Source organism: Channa argus, chromosome 1 (assembly GCF_033026475.1).
Source record: "Channa argus isolate prfri chromosome 1, Channa argus male v1.0, whole genome shotgun sequence".
Taxonomy (NCBI): Eukaryota; Metazoa; Chordata; class Actinopteri; order Anabantiformes; family Channidae; genus Channa; species Channa argus.
The window spans coordinates 15,767,446-15,787,565 of NC_090197.1; the positions used below are offsets into that span (position 1 = coordinate 15,767,446).

General features: G+C 40.4%; 1 protein-coding gene across 1 annotated transcript; it reads left to right on the top strand.

Moving 5' to 3' along the window:
- Positions 1 to 3,096: 3,096 nt before the first annotated feature.
- On the top strand, positions 3,097 to 9,609 carry lratd2a (LRAT domain containing 2a). Its single transcript, XM_067501233.1, has one exon. It carries the CDS (start codon positions 3,594 to 3,596, stop codon positions 4,416 to 4,418), a length of 825 nt encoding a protein of 274 aa, XP_067357334.1. The 5' UTR covers positions 3,097 to 3,593; the 3' UTR covers positions 4,419 to 9,609.
- Positions 9,610 to 20,120: the final 10,511 nt, after the last annotated feature.

Here is a 20,120-nt window from a genome sequence, read left to right on the forward strand (position 1 = left end):
AAGGCTTTCACACACCCATGGGATATAAATGCTAATGTTTTGCCCATCTTTTCAGAGATGTGATGGCCTAAAAAATGTCTGAAGTCTGTCATGAATTTTGAGTGTGGCCTCAAGAATTTACAGTACCTACTACTGCATTTAGAGCGATAACCTATTTGGTTTCTTTTGAAGGAATCTGCCTTCTGCAGTTTTTGACCCACTTGTGTTTTTTCAAAACGTGATGCTGAAATACGAACAACAACAAGAACAAAAAAAAAAGACTAATATCCTGCTGAAGCATGATGACTGTGTAGAAACTGTTGTGTGTATGCGTGTGTATTGTACAACTCACTTTTGGTGTGTTTTCATACATGCCTACCTTTGACAACAAGAGGTCTCCCTAAATCCTACCTGTCCATTATCTAGTTGCGGTCAGTTGGTCAAGATATCTCCTATTATCCCCCAGGTATACATCCACCTCAGTGTTTTAAAAAAAAACCAGTTAGTTTTATATGTCAGCCTATATTTTAGGAAATCTTTGCTGTAGCTTGTTTAATGGGACTGTAAATACCACTGACTCAGTTAAAAATGATGATCCTCTTTTAATTAAATGGGTTAAAAAAAAGAAGAAAATAACATTCCTTAAAACATGCCCTCCTCTGGCATTGTGGCTCCATCTCCTCTTTGCTCCAGATATATGTTATTACAAATAAATATGTAAAAAGTATATGAAAATATAAATAAATATGTAATAAGAACACTTTTTTCTTCCCTGAAAATGTCTACCAGCGTTGTTTTTCCTGATGCATACTTGTATCACTGATTTTAGCTCCTACTGCCCCTGAACTGTAGCCAGTCATACGTGATATTAAGCCTTAGTTGGTAGATGTTTTCCTAGCCAGGTGGAACAGATGGTGAGTAAGACGCAGCGGTCCGGATACTTTGTCCATCTGCCTCAAGTACACACTTGTTCACCTTTCCCTGTTAAATTTAAATAGGCACTGTCCTGGGAAACCAAACCTGATACATGGGTATAAAATCTTTGAAAATCTATGAAAACCCATGTTTTAGAGACAAAGATTAAGGTGTCAGTCTGTGGCTGTCTGTGCCTCCACTGGACAGGTGGAGCTCTGCCTAATTGACTATGTGTCCCAGGCCTCCCTGCTCCAGTAATTTCCCAGAACCTCAAATTACACTGTGTCATCGGGGGGCACCAGGGGCGTAAACTGGGTCATGCCACCCGAGGATAAGAAGAAGATGCGGTTAAATGGGCTGCATGTCCCTACTCTAACAGTTCATTTCTTTCATAACACCCTCACCCATGCACTGATACGAATCCTCATGCTCAGGGAAGGTGTTGATACATCTGCTGAGTTCATTCTACAGATTTGGTATTTTTGGCTCCCATCTTATGCATTGTCAAAGTGGGACTGCTGTAAGACTGCCGACTAATAAAGAAAGAAGACAGAGAATAGAAGAAGGCAAAAAGGTTGCCCATGTACTTAGTGTGTGCATGAACTGGTGCCAAAGCTGATGATGGTGGCCGCTGAATGATAAAGTTATGCCGGCGTCTTGCACATTGCGTTCTGCTGTTTTATTATCAGTGCATCAGTTTAAGACCGTTTGTAGATAAAGTGTTTTTGAATCGGGTTGCATTACAGCTCAGTTACTTATACTGCAGTTTAGAGATTTGTAGTGTTGGTTATGAGACATAAAATATTAAAGTTGTTTATTTTTTGTACTTACATATGGACTCCAGAGAACTCCCTGTATAGTCTAACCACATTCATAAGGAAAACCCATTGATTTAAGCAAGAGCAAGAGTCTACCGCCATGCTTGTACTGAATTTCAGAGATATGGAAATGACAGAGCAAGTCTACTAGTGTGGCTAAATATTGCTACTATTTCTTGGTTCCATCTTGACCTAAAAAAACCTTCATGACCAAATTTCACTCTGTGACCCAGGTTAACTGGGGAAAAATCCAATCTGGATTGCACCGCCTTGGAAATTACACGGTATGATCACGTGCAGCTCCAAAACATTCAATCTCTTAATTACCTGATAGTCTTTAGGACTGCTGCCTTAAGGTCTCCTTGCTAATCTGCTGATCCCAGTGGGTTAACTGAGGCCTTTCTGACGGTTTAAACAAGATTACTGGTGTTGAGACACGTCCTCTATCATCTCTACTGCAATGGATGACTTTGCACTTGTAATTGGTTCCTCCTGTGTGTCCCCAGCTCAATACTGGAGTCATACAACTCCACATTTTATCCACATTGTTACAGAATGTTTGTTTCTTTCTGCGTCTGTCCCATACAGAGTCGAACATCTGTATCCTCTTAAAGCCTGTTAAACATGCTCACACCTCTTACTCGCAGCCATACCATTTCAAGGATGGGTGTTTTCACACAGGAGCTGCTGCAGCGTGTGCCTTTTTTCGCGGGAGGGGAGGGGGATACAGAGCACATTGCCCTTGCCTATGAGATACAGTGTGAGAAAATAGCCCATAACTGAGCGCAAGTCTAGGCAGGCCACAAGCCACTACAAATGTAATGGAGACATTATGGTCCCACCAGGAGATGAGGAGAGAGAAAATGACTGCACAGCTTCAGTTCATTCAAGGACAGACAGGTGGATACACTTTTTAAATACACACAGTATATTTGTCATTTTGTAATAGGGACACTTTGAATTACTAAAGCCCAGTTAGAGTTTTTATTTTTTCTTATGCATTGGGTTCAAGTAATTTGCAATAAATGAGATGAAACAGACACTGCCATATTAAGTGAAATAAAATAAATACATGGTCTGTGTAAATCAAATGAAAAAAGTAAATGAAAATAAATTAATAAAAGTAATAAATGCAATAAAACACATAGAACCCAGTACAATAAACGAGAATAAAAATCTTTATTGTAGAAATTGATAAATGTACTAAAGAAAAACCGAATAAACTAATGTGCCAAATTAGAAATAAAACAATTATCAAATAAAACCGTTCTGACGTACTAATAAAACACCTATATGATAAATGATTTCTAACAACCTTCGGTTCCCTCTCCCTCTGCATTAAACGTGCGGTGATGAAAATTACGCGCACTTCCGCTTGAAAGCGGAGCTGCGTTTCGCTGCTGTAGCCTCAGACCTTCCATCCGTTCCATCGTATCTCTGCCGCACATGGCGCCTTCATTACGCCGTCATTACCGTGTATTGGTTGTTGTTTTTTTCTGAGAAACACTTGATTAGCCCTGTGTTTCGAGGATTTGGATGTTAACCTTCTGTTTTCCTGTCTGACAGCCGAGGGTCGGAACTTTACGCAAGGATACAGCAGGTGAGTCTGCGGGGCTTCACCTGATTGGTATTTGACTGAAACACCCGTTCGTGTCCCCTTGAAACTCCACTTGTTGATTGGACACCAACACGCTGTCCCGGCTGTCGTATCGCGGATGTTCTTATGCGCACTCTGGTTCACAAACCCCGCCGTGGGAGGTCGGGCGAAGGAAGTTTCAACCTGTGAGGTTTTTGTGGCAGATGGTGGTGATGTTTGGCGAGCGATAACAGCTCGTTTCGTCAGATCGTATCGCACGGGCTGCTAACTAGGTGAGCAGCGGCATGGGGAACCAGATGGACAAGCTGTCACATCTAAGTTACGCAGAAGTTCCCACAGTGGACCCAAACGGCGTGGACACGGAGGACGGACCGCGGATCGGCGTCTCTTACATATTTTCCAACGACGACGACGAGCTGGAGGATGCCTGTGCGGTCGATGGCACAGATAAAGACCCGAATCAGGAAGAGAAACAATACGACCAGCGCGACGAGGTGGAGTGCGCTGTCTACAACAGGGATGAATGCATTTACGAGAAGAGCTCCAAGACTGTCAGCCTGGAGGTTTACTCCCCGGAAAACCTTTTGAACAAATGTAAAGCAGGTGACTTAGTGGAGTTTGTGGCTACTGGTCAGTATCCGCACTGGGCTGTGTACGTGGGGGACTTCCAGGTGGTCCACCTGCACAGAGCCGAAGTGAAAAACAGCTTTCTGACAGATGCAAGTCAAGGAAGGAGGTGCCGGATTGTGAACGACTTGTACAAATTCAAAGCTCTCGGTCCGGACGTGGTGGTGCAGAACGCGATGGAACAGGTGGGCTTAAAGGACCGAGAGCTGAGCTGGAGAAACTCCGAGTGCTTTGCAGCCTGGTGCAGGTTCGGCAAGAGGGAGTTCAAAATGGGCGGGGAGATACGGATAGGCAAACAGCCCTACAGGCTGAAAATATTCATGTCGGACAAACGTTCACACGTGTTGGAGTTTCAGAGTTTGGAGGACATGATCATGGAGAAGAGGAGGAACGATCATCTGGGCAGGACTGCCGTGCTGCGGGAGCTGGCCACTCATTTCAGTAGCGTGGAGGAGATAAAAAGTGATGCGGGCGGGGACTGATGCCTGCCATTTTCACGTTCTTCTAAAATCGGCTTTGCAAGTAGAGTAGCCTTTACCAAACAGAAACTGTTACTCCCTGCTTCAATCTATAGCAAGACCCCCCTCCTTTATTTTAGTTTCAAACGGAGTACACATGTGTGTCATCATTTCTACTTAAATATTGTCATTTTAATTCGTTTTGGTCCACATTTGCACCGCTTTCGAACAGCGCTAAAGCCTTAAAATCACAATCCTCACCCATCCTCTGATGCTAAATGACCTTAGCAATTATGCATTTAATTATTATTATTATTCAACAGTAATTGACTGAACTAGTTGATAGGGTTGTTGCTCAAGAAGCCTCCGAAACACACACAGAGAGGAATATATGTTTTTTACAAAAACGTTGTCAGGATTCTGTAAGAAGAGATTCTCGCGTCATGGTGTATCCTGTTCTGCGGTTTTAACATCATCCCTCAGCTCACCCAGACAGCAAAGTGTCAGAGCAACTCTCTGAATACAATGAGGATCCTTTCTGCCTTCAAGGGTGATTCTCTCACCAGCACGTCAGAGTAAAGCTGGTCTGTGTTGATCAAAGTCTGTGTTAACTGTACCCCAAGTTCAAGTAAACCATTTTTGTCTCGCTTTTTAAAATGAGTCTTGTTGTACATTGATTATATTTTAGTACTTATGTCTATAAGAGATAACAAAAACTCATGGAACACATTCACTTGTGGTAAATACTGAGTATATTTATATATTACCTATATTTATTGTTGACTTCTACAAAAGAAATACCAACCAAGTTTTATTACTGCAATGAAGTAAAAGATCCAATTCTCTCTGACAAATTAGTGCCACTTTCTAATATGTTGCTTTACAAAGAGTTTATGACTGACTTGTAAACATCTCCTTTAGTGTGAACTAAACAAATTATTACTAATAATTTGCACTCTTTGACCACTTTTATTAAGCATTTATTCATATATTATTAAGGTCACAGTATATTTATTAGTGCTGACTCAATTGGACTTTATATACCTTTTAAAAAGGCACCTTATTAAAAAGTATGTGATTATTATTTTTTTTTTTTTTTATGGGTCATTGTGAGCTAACTTTGTCCTGGTGTTTTGGTCTCACTTTTAGCTAAGTTATCACTGTGGTAACCTATGCTGCAAGGCTAATTAACCTTAAACCCTGACAGACTAGGGACATTAATAACTCGTGCCTCTTCATCATTCGGCTGTAGGAGAGAATGAAGCCCTAATTTGGTTCTATTGTCACAAGTTGAGTGAAAGACTATGAGAAAAGCTGGAGATGGTGCATAAAAATGCATCAGGATCAAAAATGTAAAAAGGAAGCTTAAATCCTAGTGCAGATTTTTTTCTGGGGATCCATAATGCTTATGGCCCTGGTCATAGAATCCAGGTAAGGCCCATATCACTGTATTCAGCAGAATGTGTCAAATGATAAAGTGAAAAATAAAGTTGAGCAAACAGGAAGATGAACAACTATAAAGATGTCAACAGAATGACATTTTCACTTCTTCATTCATCTACATCTGCAGTGAATGTTTGCAGCATTTTTTTAGATCAGCTGCGCACTTTAGCATCAAACTTCAATTTATAAGAAGTAGCAGGTGGCAAGTTGGCCATAAAATCAAGAAAACTAATTTGTTGCTACATATAAATTGTACTGTATAATTTTTGTGAGGGTCCAGACAGTAGATGGGTTTCACTGCCACGCTGAAGCACACAAGGAGAAATTGTTGTTACAGCTTCAGTGTGATGATGCAACATTGGATTGATACTCAAGAGTGCTCACTGTGCCCTGATGATGGTGGTGATAAGCTTATTTATGCGGAGCTGCAGATGTGTACTTGTGCAGTTTTCTCAAAGCCTTTGGAATCAGAAAGTCCAATTTTTCATTGCTGTGTTTGATTGCTGTTTTGCTTGCCCATTGGTCGTTGCTCTCAGGGCTAACACTGATTTCTTCTGGAACACGTTGAATACAGGTATGTTGAAGTGAAATACAAAGACTTAATTCATTTTCTAACCATGAAAACATTTTCACTTCACCCACCAAGAATAAAGAATTATTGCACACAGACCCATGAGGAGAGAATAGGGACCATGGCCACTAGAGGAGAAAGTCGACCTTCAGCGAGCAAACTGAGAGACAAACTGAGGGGTGGTAGACTTGCATGCTCCTCTGTGCCAAAGTGATTGCAGATTTTAATGCAGTTTAATGTAACCATTGTTGAATAGTTTCTTCACATCAGAATAAGGAAAGCTGCACAGTCAGACTGTGGTGCCCTGTCATTTACCACAAGTGTAACAATCAATTTAGTGCATTTTAATGTTTTTATTTTATATGATGATGAATGATTTCTGAAGGTGTCAGCAGTAAATTATGCTTAATTGCAAGTTTCCAATAAAAGTGTTGGTGGATGTGATCTTTGACATCTTTGCATGGACCCTTGCCCTTGGCTGCATAGTGGAGCAGAGGTCGGATGTGGCTATTTTCTAATAAAACAACAGGAAACCGCGACTCTAAAAACAGGATTAAAATGTGTCTCAGTTCAAATGAGCAGCTCTGACATTACTGTCACTGGAACCTGAGCTGGCAGGTGCAGATTCATTGATTTTATTGAAATCCTCTCCACAACCCAGTGGTGTACAAACCCTCCAGTAGATTGTGATCAAATTTTCTTTTAAACCACCATTGCAGCAGAAGGCCAATAAAACCACCCTATTGGCTTTGTGTTGCAAGTATTAAAGGAACAGTTTTCTGCTTGAATCAGGCAAGATTGTAAAATGATTAATGTGGTTTTCCTTCTGTCTGGTCGATTTTTCTTCGTTGTATCGATCTCAGCTGTCATTTAGTTCTCTGAGGGTTTATCTCACTTACTGTATACCTGCCAAAGCCTATTATGTCAAGCCTGTGATCACGATCTGGTAGAAATTCATAAAAAAGAAATAATTAATCACTACAGTAGTTTTGGGACAACAGAATCATGTGAGTGAGCAGAGTTATTCTTGCAGTATGCAAGATTCAGATTCAGATTTCACTTGTTAGTATTTGGGCATAGAATCTTGCATTCATTGTGTCAACTATAATGTCATCTTTCCTACACCTTTTGCAGTCAGCACATTCCCATCTCCAGGTTTCATGGCTCTTACTGCTGCTCTGAAGGAACTGATGGTATGCTAACATCTCATTCCATTCCTGGACCTTAATATTTGCAGCCATGTTGCATTAGGCACAACCCAAGCTAAAACTGACAAAGCTGTAGTGTGGGACCATTTGTGACCTGACCTTTGAAGTTGGACATTGGTGCCTGTGTTTTCTGCTTGTTTTTATTTGTGCACAGGTTCAACTTCCCTAAATTGTTGAATATTCTAGTGATTTTGCATAGAGCTGTTCTCTGTTTTGCTGTGTGCTGTACCTTGAAATCATCTGTCAAATGTATGAGTACTCTTACATACTGTATACACCAGAGACTAAAGTGTTTTTTTTTAACATATGGTGCATTTTTATGCATGGATTCTTTAGCCACCATATGCTGCATTTTCCCAGAGGTGGCTGTGATGTTCCTAACAGCAGTGTAATCAAATGGTAATTCCTCCTTATAGGGTCTTGTAAAGTTCAGCTCTTCCGGGTTATATGAGAGAATTTTATATTGAACTACACTTTTTAAACAAGACTTAAGTGTTGCTGTGCAGATGTTACTGCTGCAGCTGCAATAGGGCAAATATGGCAACATCCTGTAGCTGAGGTGTAGCGCAGCTAGTTGCTGTAAGAGAACTTTGATCTTCACAAGAGATGAATTTTGGTGTGTTGAGACTGGGTACAGTAGCTGCCTTTTTTTCTTTGTGTGGAATTTGTATGTATGTCTGTCTTTTCAGAAAAGTTTAAACCCCCTTGATACATTTAACGCAGTGTTGCAACATTATTAGCTTGTGACCTCTAAAAACTGAAGAGATGTCTACGTTCTGGCTTCAGTGTGTGAACGTAAGCAATGATCAGTTTGGGTGAGCCAAGAAAACAGAAAGCACTAAGAAAGCACCAATTTTGATGATTTTTTTTTTTACAATTACATAGTTAAAAAATGTTTTATCAGTGGACTTCCCAGCCCACAGGTTGGGAACCAGTTCAATAACAAACTCCTAACACCTGATTGCTGAAGCAGGACTCTAATGTAGTCTGACCAGAACTTTCTCACTTTGGCTCAGTCAACACTAAACTTCCAATTTTGACAAGTTTTGGCTCTGGAACAGCCTTATTTGTTGTTAACAGTCTTAAATGCCTCTGAAAACGTTCTCATACAGAAAGCTTTGTTTATTAGTCTTACTGTGATTGTTTTTCCTTTTGATTTATGATGGTATAGAAAATCTGACATTCTGTAAAAATCCATTCCTGTGTCTTGTAGATTGAGTATATATCCCTCATAGAGAAAAACACGTGAATGGCACCATGTCTCTGTCATGGACATTACGTCCCAGGTTCTGTGCCTCCTGCTGCAGCCCAAATCCTGATGGGATCAGCTGCACAACCTGCAAATGACTATTGATTAGGTTATTTTACTTTGACACAGATCATTCAATCGTAATATAAAAGGTGGGTGCACAGCAGTGTGATGGCTCTTACAGTGAAGCAGCAGTCATCCAGCATCCACTGCCAGGCCATTCCTCTTGATGAGATGTGAAAGCTTGGACATTGCAGAGGCAACCCAATTATTATCAACTGTCTGCACTCACCTCAGCAAGTCAGGTGCCTTCCTCTGCTGCTGCTGCTGCTGCTGCTGCTGTTTTGTGTTTCTATGGGATACTGACAAACTGATGAGATCAGTTTCATTATGGGACAACAACACAATAGAATTCACATCCAACTGCAGCTCAAAAGACATGTTTGATCTATAGTGACTGGTATAGAGTAGATGAGGAATATAAAGCAGCAGTTTTACAAAGCTTAGATTCAGTTGTGTACTCGGTGAGAAAAACACGGTACTTCCAGGTGTTTACTGTCTTTGCCCCACCGCTATAAATTCAGATTAGTGGATTCCAGTGAACACATAAAAAAACATAAACAGATGTTTTAAAACTTCATTGCTTGTTGTTGTTGCTTGTTATTCTCACCAGACAGCTTCAAAAAATAAAATAAGCAAAGAACTCTGTTATAAAAACACAAACAAATTATAGACCACATAACTCACACAATGTTTGTATTTCTTGACAAAAAGTATTTAAATGTTGTGATAGATTAGACATATGTATAGTGTTTGTCAATGTCATAGGGCCTGAGTCCTGCTCTGACTGTGCCATGACTGATTGTACCATGTGTGGACAAACACTGAAGACGATGGGAAAAGGTTTGTTGATTACACCTGGCATGATGGGAGGGGGTAACAGCCATCCACAATAGCAATGCTGCCTCTCTTTGTGTGTTTGAGTTAAGCCAGGAAACGCATTGGACAGATATAATACTGGGATTGTCCCGATGAACAACAGAAACACAAAATACGGAAAGGACTGAACAACTTGCATTAGACAAGGATCATCAGATTAGCAGTAAAACAAAAATGATTATTAAGTGGCACAGTGAATATTGAAATGATTTTTACAGCAATCCAAAGTGCATTTTAAAGCAAGATTAAAAGTGCATCTCCATCCACCTGTTTTATACACATTCTGTAATTGTGCCTCGAAAAATCTGAATGGAAAGAAAAAAGGTTTTTTACTCTTGTTACACATTAACTGCCATAAAAACCAATGAAAACAGACTTAATGAATAAATCAAGGCATTCTTGAAGCATGTGAATTGAATATTCACTGAAGCCGTACTTTAAAGCTACAGTAGGTAACTTTTTACACTTGTTTTAGTATAAATATGCCAAAAAATGTCTTCTGTGTCCCCGAGACGAACAACCTGTCAGCAGTTTTAACTCATCAGAGAGGATCGAATACTGCTGATATATGAGTAAGGTTTGTAGCATTCTTGTTTATATAATTTTATCTGACTAATACCTGAAGTGCTGGGAAGAGCACAACAGATCAGGGAGAAGGAGGGCAGGGTTAAGCAGAGTACATTAACATTCCCATGTTGCCACTGGCTTGATTCTTAAAAGCTGCATATTGTAGCTTTAAGTGAAAACAGTAAAAATGGAAACACCTAATCTGTATGGACAAATAATAAAACTGTAACCTTGTTAAAATTACACACCATACAAACACAAATACAGTATATCCATCTATCTAAGATTGTTTTTCACCATTGGAATTTTGATGGTCTTTTAATTTTGTCACCCCATCACATTTTCCTCTTCTGCAGGGTTTAATGGCACTTGACCTCATTCACTTATAAAATTCATTCAGAAGAGGGAAACGCAAATGTTTTTTCTTTATCCCAGCTTGTGTTCCTCGTCCGTTGTGCTATATGTTTTGATATCAGTTTATTTCCAAGTGAATCCAGATACAAACAAACAGCATTAGAATACTAAGAATGCTACGTGTATAAGTGTAATCGCTTGGTTGTATAAGTGTTAATAGTGGATGCAGTTTCCAGTGGTGGTGCATTTGCAGCCATTCTACCAATTGATAGTTTTTTTAACAAAGTGGAAAATATTGTTGTCAGAAAGCCCCAATATCTCAGACTCTGATTAACAAGTCTGACGCTGACATAAATGATTTTTCCCACCAAGCTGCTTGTATATTATTGTTTAAACAATATGACAGGAATGTTTCATGTGTAGCACATCTTGTCTCAGTGCGCTCAACTCCTAACATGGCATAATGGTGGCATAGTGGATTAAAACCCATATTCATTAGTATTTGCAGTTTTACTAGAAATCAACTAAAGTCGTTAACAGGAAATTGCTTTTGCTGATGAGGAACTGTGGCCAGAAGTACCAAGTAAAAGATCGAGGTAAAAGCTAAAACACAGTGTTCCAGAAGCACAAACAAAGAGGAGTTGTAGGTCACACCAGCCTCTTTAATGTTATTCAAATAGTGGCTTTGTTAACATTAGATCATGTGATTCATGTAAGCAAACAGTCCCACCAAAGTCAGACTGCAGCTGTTTGTTGTTCACCTTTCACTGAACTGAGCAGTGATGTGTTTATTTGCTGAAGAGTTCAAGCAAAGATATATTCTGACTTGAGAAATGTTATGTTTAATTTTATTATTTCTCCATCACTATCCATAAGCAACTTTTCCTTCATGCATTGTGCAGCAATTTTACATTCAGGGTGTCTCAAGCCATTCTTGTATTCAATTTGTCTATCTCTTCATTTTTTCTATTTCCCATTACTGGGACACCTGCCCAAACGTTGCCCGAAGGTCCGCGGTCGAGTGGCACAGCTGAGTGGCTTGAGATGCAGAAGAAACAGGTGGCTTTATTGTCTGCCCGGGCTTTGTTTATCAGCGCTGTTGTTCTGGTTCCTCCCACAGCAGCCCTCGCTGGCTTTGGTCATTTTGAGACGCTTTGTGTTTGCTCGGGGCACTCAAGACACATTAATTAAGTTTTTTTAAAATGGTCCCAAATTAGCTTTGAGGTCATTTGCATCAGCTAAGTAAACAACCCATTAAAGTTCTGTTTATGTAAAGCTTTGAACAAACGCCTCTGACTAACATCATCTCTAGTGTTTAACAGTTTGATGCATCAGTATCTCATGTTTTGTCTTCCAGCAGCTACAGTTAGTCATGTTGTGGAGCACTTGACTAGAAAGTGACTGTGTTGCACGACATGCTGCTGGGAAATAAAAAGCAACAGTAAACAGTAAAGGCTTCCCCCCTCTGTGTTAACGCCCCATTAAGCCTCTAAATTGGAGGACACAAGGCCAGAGTGTGTGAGTCAAAGATGTGGGAGGCCAACAATTTCTCCTTATCTCACCTTTATGTGTTTACACCTGTATGTGCAGACAGAAATCAGCGTTTTAAAAAAGACACAACACCACAGCAATTTAGACAAGCACTTCAGTGTGAATGAGTCTACATTTGTGTGCTCCACAAGGACACCAGACTGTCCCCTGAATCTATCCTATTAACAGCTTCTATCTGAACATCTGGGTAGTTTTATCATTTAATTTGGCAACTTTTGCGTTTTTCTAATTTAATGACAACACTTGTTCCAAGTCATCGAGTGCTGATATCACCTACGTCTCTTATGTTTGCTGTGTGCGTTTTTGCAAGTTCAGTCAGAGTGTCTCTTAGTTGTGTAGGGGTAACATTTTGCCAGACAAGGATTAGTTGGTAATTCCTCTGCTAACATATTAAGTATGAGCTCATCCTGTATAAGCTCCAGGTCTGAAAGACTTTCGTGCTGCTGGTGCTGAATTACACCCAAAATGAATCAAAATCTGAGTCATTACCTGGTGTTTTGCATAAATCCCAGACTATGTAAGGTGAAGATGTTCTGAGCATACATTCTCTGTCCTGCTTATACATAAACATATCCAAGATCAGACCACTAAGTGCATTTAGCAATGTGTGAGTTATAGTTCATGTTTTGTGTGCCTTCCAGATCTTGACGACATATTGTAGCAGAACTATGCTTCTTTGGCTTCATCCCTGCATTTACATCCTCATTATGTAACTCCCTCTTTACAAACTGTGTTGGCTTGAATCCCACCTAGCCACAATTGTTCCAATGTCTGAATTAATCAGTCTTTTTAGATTTCAGGGAATGCTTAAAGTAAAGGATGGCTTACAAGAAGGGTTAACGAGCAGGACGGAGGGACTCCAAAATCGATTAGCATTCTGCCTCTCGTCCGCGTGCGGCTACAGTTTTCCCCTTTAACAAACAAATTAACAGCAGCTTTCATGGGGCTGCCTGAGTAATTACTTGTTCAAAGTGTGATGCTCTTGAAAGCACAGAAAATTGTGCTGTGCTACATTGCCAGTTTTCATATTAGTTTATGAATGCATGTGAGACTTTGTAATGACTGTCATCTGCTTGCACTGTTATTTTCAAACAAAAGGTACATTTCAGAGTTCTCGTTACAGTGCATCCACTGGCTTCTGGTCATTTACCAAAGTGTTGATGGTTACCTGTCAGTACTGTTGCATGTCGGATTTGAAGAGTATACACTCATGATGACATGAAGGAGAAAGTGTTGATCTTATACGTGGTGTTCTTGTGTTTTCAAGGTTATTACCTAAATATTAACCACCTCTTCAGACATTCTGTTTGTATTGGCTTGGAAGGGCACATGATGCAAATAGTTCATAATAGCATATTCTCCTGAGCCCCTGCTGAAACAGAGCATATTGGTCATATAATTTTGTTGGCGGACAGAGTCAGGTAGATGGTTAGATTGTTGAGCGACAGCCTCTCTTCGCCGGGCTGCTGCACAGCTGAGGGCACGCTCTAACTGGCACATGCCATCTGTCTGGAGATCTAGGGACTAAGGTGTCGCTCCAAATGTGTGCCATTGTCATCCTCATTTTGAAACCTGAGCCTGGCAATCGATCACTTTGGGAAGCTTTTTATTTCTCACTTTAGCAGCTGAGGTCAGAGTTAGGGGAAACTGAGATGACCCAAGACTGAACACTGATGGTGTATAACAAGAAATAAATGTGAATTTTAGACTTGATAATCACCTGGGACTCAGATGCCCCATGTGACTTCATCAGCTTCAGGAGCCGGCAGTCTCGTCTCTCTCCACTGTGTTAGAGTTTTGCCTTACCTGTCTCAACAGAGAGGCCATTTGTTCAAGCAGAGTGTCAGTATGCTGAGCTTCCTCTGCTAATGATTCCACAGGCGGCCGAGGTGCTGTCACTAACTGCCTTGCCAAAAGAGAGAATCGACTCCTCTGGTGTGGTACAGAAACCTGCAGCGTTTTGATTGCAGGGAGGTCAGCCAGCATGTTATATGGCATATCAGTATTCATGACTTTTCACTCTCTTCTGTTTAAACCTCTTGGCTCTGTTTTTGATGATCTCTGGCTGTGTATGGGGAGCACATTAAACCAAATGAGCATCCACGTACTAATTGCTGCTCATTTGCATGAATGTGTGGCTTCCTGATGCCAGGAGAGTGGCCAGTGAGATAACAGCTGGCGTGGACGACTCTGTGGCATGTGAGAGTGAACTCTGACCTCTATTGTGGCTCTAATTCTGTGTTTCTCCATTTGAAATTTCATTCATCCAAAATGCCTTTGATTTAAAGCAGCTATAATAAATATTTAAAAATAAAAATGACTCTATGACTGGAATATAATGTAAAGAAACTTTCTTGCTGAGTTAAAACACCTGTAGAGATTAAGGTTCACTCCCTCTCTGCCTATTGTTTTTGGTTTTACAACCTGTAACCTACCCACATCAGTGTTACGGTTCATTCTCACTATTGTCTGTATCATTTGACTCCAGCAGGCATCTGTTGTCAGCAAATATGCTCTGAAAACACACCAAACAGCCTGTTTAACACCAAACATGAGACAGAAAAGGTTAACAACTTGCTGGTGAACACAGTGGAGTATTAACACTTTACAGGACTAAAAAACATTGGACTTACGTCTGGCACTTGTCCAGACATATGAATGTTAATGTTTCTCTGTAGCTACTGTATGAGTGAATAGGTAACCTTATGCTAACAAGCTGACCATATCAACCCAGTAAGGTAAGATATATAATATAATATATAATATAAATAACTGTTTGGTGTTAACAGCTTGTTTCTGCTGCTCCCATAAGTCCAAAAATTGACTGTAGCTTGGTCAAACATCATTTAATAAAATGAGTGATTTTATAATCAAAACTGTGATAAGAGAGCGGTTAGAGGATAAACTGTCAAAGACACTGTTTCAGATTTGTGCCTCTGTTGCTCACCATACGGCCGAGCTGCTGGACTACAGACATTGCCAGCTAGGAGCCGAGGCATGTTGGAGAAAATTAGTCTGACAATAAGGCTTCCCTGGAGAAAATAGTATTATCTGCAAGTCAGCCGACAGAACAACATATATGGTGAAAGGAATTATCAAGCAAAGATGTAGATATATTCAGTTAAAACGCACTGTCTGAAACACTGTGGTACACTAATTTTTAAAATTTTGTATTTTGTCAAGCGTTCTGAGCACCACAAGAGCCAGACGATGAAAACCTTTTAATGGACATTTCTAATGGACTGTGATCTTTTTCTTTGGTTGGCTCTGATCCTGTGAGCATCAGGGGACACGATATTAAAAGGAAAACACAGCATGATAACACTTTGTCAATTATTTGGTTGTTAAATGGACACATTAATATAAATTGAAAAGTTTACGTTTTCTGTGTTTGCTGATAAACCTGTGCCAGCTGTGAATTTAAGATGGTGATTAGAAAACACTGGCTTAATAAGAAGCAATGCAATGTAAATAACATGGAAATCTTTGCGGTCAGCAACTGGAACAACGTGAGTAATTCAGCAAATCAACTATATTCTCCTTGGTGGTCGTATACCACCCAGAAACATTCCCACTGTATTTGTATTCACAGTATGTGTAAAGCCAAGAATAATGAACTCACACTCATGAGGTGCATTTCATCACTCTCTGCCTGGTGGGTCAGTCATAGCGGAGGAAATTCCAGTTCTTCCAGAGACTAGATTACAATAATGAAACCAGCGGTGTAGAAAACAAAGGAACAAGTCAAATGTGTGGAGAATGTAAGGCTTGAGAGCCTTATTCTGATTAACAAAAGGTCCTTTTAGCAGCATGTAATATCAGAGGGAATGTTATTAGCAGTGTGAAGAGTTAAACAGTGCCACGGTTTGATAAACACAAAGTGCGCTCTATTTACACTGCCAAGTGCATATATAATTCACACAATTTTATTTAGATGTTTCCCTCACTATGTTTGGCACTGATTGTACACGATGTTAACATGAAACTACTACACTGATGCTTTTGCTGTAGAAGAGGGTGAAAGTTTAACAGTTTGGCTGCATTTCATTCATTCTTTATATCAGTGCAGCACATTAGCGGAGTCATGGCTGCTTCATCAACAAAACACAAGGGAGCCTGCAGGGTTACAGAGCAAGATGCTCAGACATCTTTATTGTTTGGAAGAAAAAAGGAATGTCCTGTTATTGTTATTGGTTGCTATTGAGGCTTGCTGGATTTTATCCCAGTAATTTGGTTTTTATTTCTTTTTTATGAGAAGCAGTTTGCAACGTTTGTTTTGATAAGTGCTACTCTATAAATAAGCTTCATTGTTAAATTATTATTGTCCTTGCACTGACTGCCGTGAGTCAGTCCTCACATTCAGTCTCTCTTATCACCGGAAGCTGCATTCATAGCTCAGTAAGTGTATGGCTGAGCTCAGATTCCCAGCAGGAAGCGGGTTATGAACCCAATCATTACGGGAAAAAGATGTTTCTGTGTGTATAATGTATGTGTGTTTGTAAAAAGCCGGCATAGTAGGGTTGTGTTTACAGGGGTCATACAGAAAGATGCAATCAAGGTAACTTACCTGTCCTTGCCTGCCTGAGGCTTGTACTTTACAGGTTACAAACCTTACATTCTCCATACCTGCGCCACAACCCGTCAACCTCTCCCTTCAGCAGGAGCCGCATGTGTCAACTGAGAGATGGTCCTCATGTTTGGGAGGTCAAAGTAATCTGTCAAACCTGCAAGATGGCTGGCTGAGTCCACGGAGGTAATTGGTAGCATTGCTGTCTTCTAGGAGATGCTTGACAAAAATCTTGCCGTGTGTCAGGGAAGAATGTTGGGGGAAGCAAAGGCTCTTGCTCCTCTAATGGCTCAACCATGCTGAGACGCAAGCACACACTGAACATGACACCACACAAAAGACACACTTCTGTGATCAGGCACGGTGGCAATTGCTCCAAATGAAATAATCACAACACTATAGCCTCTACCTACTACCCAAGTGCCCAGACCAGTTGTGAAGCAAATCACAGGTCTGCCCGGTCTGGGATTTTATCAGTGTTAACAATAGATATGTATGACTCAAAGGGTGACTTAAAATTTGAAATATTTATCTTAGAAATCACCCTTGGAGATGTTTTAGCTCCAGGCAAGGGATAACTTGCATTTGAAGGCCCTTTCGATGGTTGCCAGGTTACTCACCTTCCTTTAAGGAAAATTCTCAGTCAAGCCTCATGAGCACATGGTTGAGTCAAGTGGTGAAAATCATGAGCTAGTTAACCACCTTCCTTCTAATTCCCTTGTTAAAACTTTGCCTGGGGGGTTATGTTTTTCTTGCCTTTTGGCTGCTTCCTTGCCAGTTCGGAAATTAGTGTCTGTATAGAATAACCTCTGTATTTCCCTTCGGCTTCACACAACCTTTTAGGGTCTTCCACTTCTTACAGTGATTGTTTGATTTTACAGTCTGTAGGTTTAATGTATATTCCGACCTGATGTATACTGGGTTGAGTTAAAACAACGCATAAGAATCCATTAGTGGCAGCATATTGCTTCACGTGTTAGTGAGACATGAAATGGGAACCAAAAAGTTTAAATTCCAGTAATGAAGAATATGTATTTATGATGTTTGTGAAACAAGTGGGGATGTTAGTGCTCTGAAAAGCAGAAGTCCTATCAAGATGATGACAATGTAAACAGTAGAAGGTGACATTTAGGTCGGAGAGTACACTTTCAGGAATGTGCACTTGCATGTATTTGGGCAGCCAACACACTGGGCTGCAGTAGACCTTTAGGAAGATTAAGCTTAGTGCCAACAATATTTGTTGCATTGTCTGTCTCCAAATTATTGCTTATGCTGCTCTGTGTCCACATGATATATAATAATGTTTGCCAACATGTTCACAATAAAAACTTTAATAGTGATAAGAGTCATTGCTGTGAGCTCAGAAAACCCCGTAACTGCTGCTTTAACTGAACTTACTGTATAACCGAAGAGTGTCTGTTTAGATTTGGAAACACTGTTTACTTTAATAATAAGCTAACTTCTGGGCCTCACTTTTCCAGTTAGACCTCTGCTTGGAGCTGCACCTTTTAATCCTTACAGTGTTGTTTGCAGAGTGGTAAAGCAGCCGCAAGGTACACAAGACTCACATTCCTCTATCCTCTTTTAAAGGTTCTCTAAAGGGAGTGTCAGTTGCCAGTAACTGACCTCTAAAGACTTCCGTCCTCTGTGATTTGACCCGTTTGAGTCCTAACTCTGGTAATTAAAGCCTTACCTCATCATCATTTCTTAGTGCATAACAAAATCAAGGTCTTGTCAATGTCCATCATCACCTCCCTGCTGTTTCTAACAATGAGTTGTCTGCAGCCATTCACCGAGTCAGCTAAATCTCACAGAAGATCACAATAATGTCTTGTAGTCAGTTAATAGTGTACATATTTAAATATGAAAAGTTGCATCGTATTTGAAACTAGTGCTGAGTTTCTGTGTTTTTTTTAAATAGAGCAATATCAATGTGTCACATAACTTTGGTGATTAAATGTACTCCTGTGGTCCTTTACCGGACAAATGTCTGGTGAAAAACAACATAAAAAGCCAAATAACACAGACTGATATCAGGTTGGTTTGTACCCTGCTGAGATGTTCCTTAGCTTTGCTCTTGACAGATGCACAAGCTGAGAATCTTTTGACATTGGTGCGATTGAAGGTCTGTCCCAGCTCTTTTGATTTGTGCTCAGCAGGAAGGTGCTGGACTGCAAGATGAAGAGGGAGGTGAGAGGCCCTGAGCAGCTGTGAAATAGCTCTGGAGAGGTGCGACCTTCAGGCAAGTGCAGGCAGTAGCGGGCTTGTGGGATGTGGACGCTCAGAGGTGGTCTGCCTGGCTGGAAAACACTTCAATAGACACCTGCAGCTCTCTATTCACGCCATCTCATTCTCTCTTTTTGGTTCAGTGGAGAATGCAGTGTAGAATTGCCAAAGAGAGATGGGTGAGATGGGATAAAAAGCGAGCAACCAAGATCAGAAACGGGATGGATAAAAGGTGCAAAGAAGGGTTAGATAGTCTAAAAAGAGACAAAGAAGAATGACAGGAGTTGATGACTGAGGCTGCTTTAACAGCCAGGTTGAGGCAATGTATTTAGGTTTTTAGATAAACTGAGAAACAGAGGATGGCTATGGAGGAAAATGATAGGGGATTGTTGTTCTTTCATAATCTGTAAATCATAAATGTCTGCACCAAAAGTAAAGATAAATTATCCAGAAAGTTGTCAAAACCTGATATGAGTGGTTCCAGAATTAAGTTGTTATTTGAAAATATGTGAAATGACAACAAATGACACCTAGTCAATGAGATTGGCTGAAAGCTAGGTGGAGGTAAAAGAGAAAGGTTTCTGAGAGAAGCGGTTTCTGTAAGTTGGAATAAGAGGAAGGTAGGGGAGTCTCAGTGCAGCACCTGGGAGACAGATCAGTGCTTTGCGTACATGCGGCCTGCTCATGGTGACCATGGGGACAGCGGTGTTTGACAGAAATCTAGTGCTTTTGTTCTTTCAAGGCTCTTACTCATTTTGTACCTACCACCCTGCTTACACAGAGGAGGAAGTTGGGTGTGTGAGTGAGTCTTTCCCTTTGTTAGAAGAAGCATGAAATGCAGCTGAGCATTTCACAATGACTGGATGATTCTGTGCTTTATTCTGGTGTCTCATTATGAATCATCACTTATTTTTACAGTTTGTTTCCCTTTTTTCCTGCTTCTGTCTGCAAGTCAGCTTTGAAAAAACAACTTTCTATTACAGTTAACCTTCAGAGAGTAGATGGCAACACATATAACATTATTTAACACAGTTTATTTATGTACTGGCCT